The sequence below is a fragment of the Oncorhynchus nerka genome, linkage group LG20 (assembly GCF_034236695.1).
Source record: "Oncorhynchus nerka isolate Pitt River linkage group LG20, Oner_Uvic_2.0, whole genome shotgun sequence".
NCBI lineage: Eukaryota > Metazoa > Chordata > Actinopteri > Salmoniformes > Salmonidae > Oncorhynchus > Oncorhynchus nerka.
The window spans coordinates 6,444,888-6,452,885 of record NC_088415.1 but is presented as its reverse complement, the minus strand read 5'-3'; the positions used below and the strand labels follow the sequence as shown (position 1 = coordinate 6,452,885).

At 31.7% G+C, this 7,998-nt stretch overlaps 1 protein-coding gene across 1 annotated transcript in view; it reads left to right on the top strand.

The window, feature by feature from the left end:
- The window catches only part of LOC115120950 (carbonic anhydrase 6-like), a 48,358-nt gene extending 41,387 nt beyond the window's left edge, over positions 1-6,971 (top strand). The window contains exons 10-11 of the mRNA XM_065005149.1: positions 5,567-5,772; positions 6,234-6,971. Of these exons, the coding sequence (XP_064861221.1) occupies positions 5,567-5,772; positions 6,234-6,647 (620 nt within the window). The 3' untranslated portion in view covers positions 6,648-6,971. The remainder of the gene's footprint in view (positions 1-5,566; positions 5,773-6,233) is intronic.
- Positions 6,972-7,998: the final 1,027 nt, after the last annotated feature.

Sequence of the window (7,998 nt, the reverse complement as noted above, 5' to 3'; positions counted from 1 at the left end):
AGTAGTTACAATAGTAGTTACAATAGTAGTAGTAATAGTAGTTACAATAGTAGTTACAATAGTAGTAGTAATAGTAGTTACAATAGTAGTTACAATAGTAGTTAGTAATAGTAGTTACAATAGTAGTTACAATAGTAGTAGTAATAGTAGTTACAATAGTAGTTACAATAGTAGTTACAATAGTAGTTACAATAGTAGTAGTAATAGTAGTTACAATAGTAGTAGTAATAGTAGTTACAATAGTAGTAGTAATAGCAGTTACAATAGTAGTAGTAATAGTAGTTACAATAGTAGTTACAATAGTAGTTACAATAGTAGTTACAATAACAGTTACAATAGTAGTTACAATAGTAGTAGTTACAATAGTAGTTACAATAGTAGTTACAATAGTAGTTACAATAGTAGTTACAATAGTAGTAGTTACAATAACAGTTACAATAGTAGTTACAATAACAGTTACAATAGTAGTTACAATAGTAGTTACAATAGTAGTTACAATAGTAGTTACAATAGTAGTTACAATAGTAGTTACAATAGTAGTTACAATAGTAGTTACAATAGTTACAATAGTAGTTACAATAGTAGTTACAATAATAGTTACAATAGTAGTTACAATAATAGTTACAATAGTAGTTACAATAGTAGTTACAATAGTAGTTACAATAGTAGTTACAATAACAGTTACAATAGTAGTTACAATAGTAGTTACAATAACAGTTACAATAGTAGTTACAATAGTAGTTACAATAGTAGTTACAATAAGTAGTTACAATAGTAGTTACAATAGTAGTTACAATAGTAGTAGTTACAATAGTAGTTACAATAGTAGTTACAATAGTAGTTACAATAATAGTTACAATAGTAGTAGTTACAATAGTAGTTACAATAGTAGTTACAATAGTAGTTACAATAGTAGTTACAATAGTAGTTACAATAGTAGTTACAATAGTAGTTACAATAGTAGTTACAATAACAGTTACAATAGTAGTTACAATAGTAGTTACAATAGTAGTTACAATAATAGTTACAATAGTAGTTACAATAGTAGTTACAATAGTAGTTATAAGTTAAAGTTACAATAGTAGTTACAATAGTAGTTACAATAGTAGTTACAATAACAGTTACAATAGTAGTTACAATAGTAGTTACAATAGTAGTTACAATAGTAGTTACAATAGTAGTTACAATAGTAGTTACAATAGTAGTTACAATAGTAGTTACAATAATAGTTACAATAGTAGTTACAATAGTAGTTACAATAACAGTTACAATAGTAGTTACAATAGTAGTTACAATAGTAGTTACAATAGTAGTTACAATAGTAGTTACAATAGTAGTTACAATAGTAGTTACAATAGTAGTTACAATAGTAGTTACAATAGTAGTAGTTACAATAGTAGTTACAATAGTAGTTACAATAGTAGTTACAATAGTAGTTACAATAGTAGTTACAATAGTAGTAGTTACAATAGTAGTAGTTACAATAGTAGTTACAATAGTAGTTACAATAGTAGTTACAATAGTAGTTACAATAGTAGTAGTTACAATAGTAGTTACAATAGTAGTTACAATAATAGTTACAATAGTAGTTACAATAGTAGTTACAATAACAGTTACAATAGTAGTTACAATAATAGTTACAATAGTAGTTACAATAGTAGTTACAATAACAGTTACAATAGTAGTTACAATAATAGTTACAATAGTTACAATAGTAGTTACAATAGTAGTTACAATAACAGTTACAATAGTAGTTACAATAACAGTTACAATAGTAGTTACAATAGTAGTAGTAATAGTAGTTACAATAACAGTTACAATAGTAGTTACAATAGTAGTAGTAATAGTAGTTACAATAGTAGTTACAATAGTAGTTACAATAGTAGTAGTAATAGTAGTTACAATAACAGTTACAATAGTAGTTACAATAGTAGTAGTAATAGTAGTTACAATAACAGTTACAATAGTAGTTACAATAACAGTTACAATAGTAGTTACAATAGTAGTAGTAATAGTAGTTACAATAACAGTTACAATAGTAGTTACAATAGTAGTTACAATAGTAGTTACAATAGTAGTTACAATAACAGTTACAATAGTAGTTACAATAGTAGTAGTAATAGTAGTTACAATAACAGTTACAATAGTAGTTACAATAGTAGTTACAATAATAGTTACAATAGTAGTTACAATAGTAGTAGTAATAGTAGTTACAATAACAGTTACAATAGTAGTTACAATAGTAGTAGTTACAATAGTAGTTACAATAGTGGTTACAATAGTAGTTACAATAGTAGTTACAATAGTAGTTACAATAATAGTTACAATAGTAGTTACAATAGTAGTTACAATAGTAGTTACAATAACAGTTACAATAGTAGTTACAATAGTAGTAGTAATAGTAGTTACAATAACAGTTACAATAGTAGTTACAATAGTAGTTACAATAACAGTTACAATAGTAGTTACAATAGTAGTTACAATAATAGTTACAATAGTAGTTACAATAGTAGTAGTAATAGTAGTTACAATAATAGTTACAATAGTAGTTACAATAACAGTTACAATAACAGTTACAATAACAGTTACAATAGTAGTTACAGTTACAGTTACAGTAACAGTTACAATAGTAGTTACAATAATAGTATAACAGTTACAATAGTAGTTACAATAGTAGTTACAATAATAGTATAACAGTTACAATAGTAGTTACAATAACAGTTACAATAGTAGTTACAATAGTAGTTACAATAGTAGTTACAATAGTAGTTACAATAATAGTTACAATAGTGGTTACAATAGTAGTTACAATAATAGTTACAATAGTAGTTACAATAGTAGTTACAATAGTAGTTACAATAGTAGTTACAATAGTAGTTACAATAGTAGTTACAATAATAGTTACAATAGTGGTTACAATAGTAGTTACAATAATAGTTACAATAGTAGTTACAATAACAGTTACAATAATAGTTACAATAATAGTTACAATAGTAGTTACAATAGTAGTTACAATAACAGTTACAATAGCAGTTACAATAGTAGTTACAATAGTAGTTACAATAGTAGTTACAATAATAGTTACAATAGTGGTTACAATAGTAGTTACAATAATAGTTACAATAGTAGTTACAATAGTAGTTACAATAGTAGTTACAATAACAGTTACAATAGTAGTTACAATAGTAGTTACAATAGTAGTTACAATAGTAGTTACAATAGTAGTTACAATAGTAGTTACAATAATAGTTACAATAGTAGTTACAATAGTAGTTACAATAATAGTTACAATAATAGTTACAATAGTAGTTACAATAACAGTTACAATAATAGTTACAATAATAGTTACAATAGTAGTTACAATAATAGTTACAATAATAGTTACAATAATAGTTACAATAATAGTTACAATAGTAGTAGTTACAATAGTAGTTACAATAATAGTTACAATAGTAGTTACAATAGTAGTTACAATAGTGGTTACAATAGTAGTTACAATAGTAGTTACAATAGTAGTTACAATAATAGTTACAATAGTGGTTACAATAGTAGTTACAATAATAGTTACAATAATAGTTACAATAGTAGTTACAATAATAGTTACAATAGTAGTTACAATAGTAGTTACAATAGTAGTTACAATAACAGTTACAATAGTAGTTACAATAGTAGTTACAATAGTAGTTACAATAGTAGTTACAATAGTAGTTACAATAACAGTTACAATAGTAGTTACAATAACAGTTACAATAGTAGTTACAATAGTAGTTACAATAGTAGTTACAATAGTAGTTACAAATAGTTACAATAGTTACAATAAGTAGTTACAATAGTAGTTACAATAGTAGTTACAATAGTAGTTACAATAGTAGTTACAATAGTAGTTACAATAACAGTTACAATAGTAGTTACAATAGTAGTTACAATAGTAGTTACAATAGTAGTTACAATAACAGTTACAATAGTAGTTACAATAGTAGTAGTAATAGTAGTTACAATAACAGTTACAATAGTAGTTACAATAGTAGTAGTTACAATAGTAGTTACAATAGTAGTTACAATAGTAGTTACAATAGTAGTAGTTACAATAACAGTTACAATAACAGTTACAATAGTAGTTACAATAGTAGTTACAATAGTAGTTACAATAGTAGTTACAATAGTAGTTACAATAGTAGTTACAATAGTAGTAGTTACAATAACAGTTACAATAGTAGTTACAATAGTAGTTACAATAATAGTTACAATAGTAGTTACAATAGTAGTTACAATAGTAGTTACAATAGTAGTTACAATAACAGTTACAATAGTAGTTACAATAGTAGTTACAATAGTAGTTACAATAGTAGTTACAATAGTAGTTACAATAGTAGTTACAATAATAGTTACAATAATAGTATAACAGTTACAATAGTAGTTACAATAGTAGTTACAATAGTGGTTACAATAGTAGTTACAATAATAGTTACAATAGTGGTTACAATAGTAGTTACAATAATAGTATAACAGTTACAATAGTAGTTACAATAGTAGTTACAATAACAGTTACAATAGTAGTTACAATAGTAGTTACAATAGTAGTTACAATAACAGTTACAATAACAGTTACAATAACAGTTACAATAGTAGTTACAATAACAGTTACAATAGTAGTTACAATAACAGTTACAATAGTAGTTACAATAATAGTATAACAGTTACAATAGTAGTTACAATAGTAGTTACAATAGTGGTTACAATAGTAGTTACAATAATAGTTACAATAGTAGTTACAATAATAGTTACAATAGTGGTTACAATAGTAGTTACAATAATAGTTACAATAATAGTTACAATAGTAGTTACAATAACAGTTACAATAACAGTTACAATAGCAGTTACAATAGTAGTTACAATAGTGGTTACAATAGTAGTTACAATAGTAGTTACAATAGTGGTTACAATAGTAGTTACAATAATAGTTACAATAGTGGTTACAATAGTACTTACAATAATAGTTACAATAATAGTTACAATAGTAGTTACAATAATAGTTACAATAGTAGTTACAATAACAGTTACAATAACAGTTACAATAGTAGTTACAATAGTAGTTACAATAGTAGTAGTTACAATAGTAGTTACAATAGTAGTTACAATAGTAGTTACAATAGTAGTTACAATAGTAGTTACAATAGTAGTTACAATAGTAGTAGTTACAATAGTAGTAGTTACAATAGTAGTTACAATAGTAGTTACAATAGTAGTTACAATAGTAGTTACAATAGTAGTTACAATAACAGTTACAATAGTAGTTACAATAGTAGTTACAAATAGTAGTTACAATAGTAGTTACAATAGTAGTTACAATAGTAGTTACAATAGTAGTTACAATAGTAGTTACAATAGTAGTTAGAGCATAACTACTACACAGGTACATGTCATGTATAGGCTAACACTTTACATAAAGTTGTCATTTTATGATTTATATTTCGATTACTTATATTTAGAGAATGATTGATCAGTAGTTGTATAGCAATCTGTCTTCTGTGTCAGATGTTAACCGTATCACTCCTGTCCCCCATAGAGCCCCGAGTGATGTCTCCCCTGGTGCTCCACTTCCCAGAGAGCAACACCGAGAGCTATGCCCGGGCCCACCTGGCTCACTCCATGGACCTGGACTCCTTCACCGCCTGCATGCACCTGAAGACGCGCCCTGGAGAGATACACACTGTCCTGTCATACTCCAGCCAGGGCAACGACAACGAACTGATGATCACCGTGGGATATGAGGTGGGTGGGAAGGAGGGAAGGAGGGAGGGAGGGAGGGAGACGGAGCTAGGGTGGGATGGATGGAAGGAAGAGGGAGGGAGGGAGGGAGGGAGGGAGGGATGGATGGATGAAGGGAGGGAGGGATGGATGGATGAAGGGAGGGAGGGATGGATGAAGTCGAGGGAGGGATGGATGGATGAAGGGAGGGAGGGAGGGATGATGAAGTGAGGGCGGGAGGGAGGGATGGATGAAGGGAGGGAGGGATGGATGGATGAAGGGAGGGAGGGAGGGATGATGATGAATTGAGGGCGGGAGGGAGGGATGGATGAAGCGAGGGAGGGAGGCAGGGAGGAGGGAGGGAGAGAGGGATGATGAAGTGAGGGCGGGAGGGAGGCAGGGAGGGATGATGAATCGAGGGCGGCAGGGAGGAGGGAAGGAAAAGTCATTGAGACTTATTTCTATTTTTCATGTGATCCATCCAGGTGGGTCTGTGGATCGGCAACGAGTTTGTCAACCTGCCCCACAACTTCCACTCCCGTGACTGGGTCAACTACTGTGTCACCTGGTCGTCCCACTCCGGGGGAGCTGAGCTGTGGATCAACGGAGTGGTGGGGGAGGAGCAGTACCTCCGGAGGAGATACACAGTCAGCCCAGCAGGGGTCTTCATCCTGGGGAAGGACCAGGACGGCTTCCTGGGGATCTCTGACACGGACGCCTTCGTGGGTCAGATGACGGATGTCAACGTGTGGGACTACGTTTTGAACTCGGCTGAGATCCGGGAACAGATGTCCTGTGTGGACACCGCCTCTCCCAGGGGGAATGTGTTTAGCTGGGGGGTCACACCTCTGAGTCTCTATGGAGGGGTGCAGCTGGAGACCGACTACAGGTGTCACTGAGGGGAGGGGTGCAGCTGGAGACCGACTACAGGTGTACTGGGTGGTGTTCAGTAGTGCACAACGTAGCAAAACGCATTGAAACGGGGAATAAAATATAAATGATGTCTGGTCAATATATCAAATGTATCCTTTACTGCTACCTATTGAGTATGAAGGATATCTCATCTATTTGAGACATGGGTAACGGGCTCAGTATAACAATGTTTATTGTATAAGGGAAGGGAATCGCAGAAGATCTCTGAATGTCCGTGTGGGCTCAGAGCATCAGCCATCCATCGTATTCGTATCTTTTGTTTTCTTAATAAAGTTCTATATTAATAAGCATCTTTTGTTTATTTTATTAATTAAATCTAACAGACATGTATCGTTAGAGACACTACAAAGCCAGTGAGCTACAAAACAGACACTCAAGACAGATATCACAGAAATACATAAAAAAAAAAAAATTCAACAATTTAATTTAAATAAATATAGATTACATCAACTGGTTCCAGTTCCACTCTGTCATCTTTCAAACAGAAGAGCCTGTTTATTTTCTTCTCCTTTCTTCTCTCCAACAGACACCTTGTTCAATGACCTCCGTGGAAGGCCGTGACCTTTCCCTGCCGTCTCCTGCCTCTGATTTGATTGGCGCGTCTCCTACTTGTATCTCTACCTGGTTCCTGGTGAGCGAACATCCGACTGATCTCCAGGAAGGTCTTGTTCCTGGTCTCCGCGACGACCAGCCAGATGTAGAACAGTGTCGCCAAGCCTCTGGAGGGCAGATATATATATATATATATATATACACTGTTCAAAAAAATAAAGGGAACACTTAAACAACACAATGTAACTCCAAGTCAATCACACTTCTGTGATGTGTTATTTTAGTGTTCCCTTTATTTTTTTGAGCAGTGTGTATATGTATATATGTGTATGTATATGTGTATGTATATGTATATATGTGTATGTATATGTGTATGTATATGTGTATGTATGTAAAAACGTTGACATTTTTATAACATTTAAAAAAGTTATCCTTTTTAGATAAAACTATACTAAATATAATCACGTCACCAAATAATTGACACTAATTTGCAAAGATGTCGGGTTTGGCTTGGAAAGCTTACTTTTCTCGCCTGGTCACATGCAGTGTGTTGTGTTGTGCATTGAAGTCCACGAGCGAAGGGAAGAGGTGAAAGGAGGAGAGCGCATAGCGTGCTGTAGATGCGAGAAGGAATACAACGTGGCTGCTCCTGAAACTGTGAACTGTGTTTACACGTGATCAGGTTGTGTATTCATTCTGCCGATTCTGTTGAAAAACATTTCTTAAACGGAACAAAAACGGTGGAAGAAAAGAAAAAAACACCTG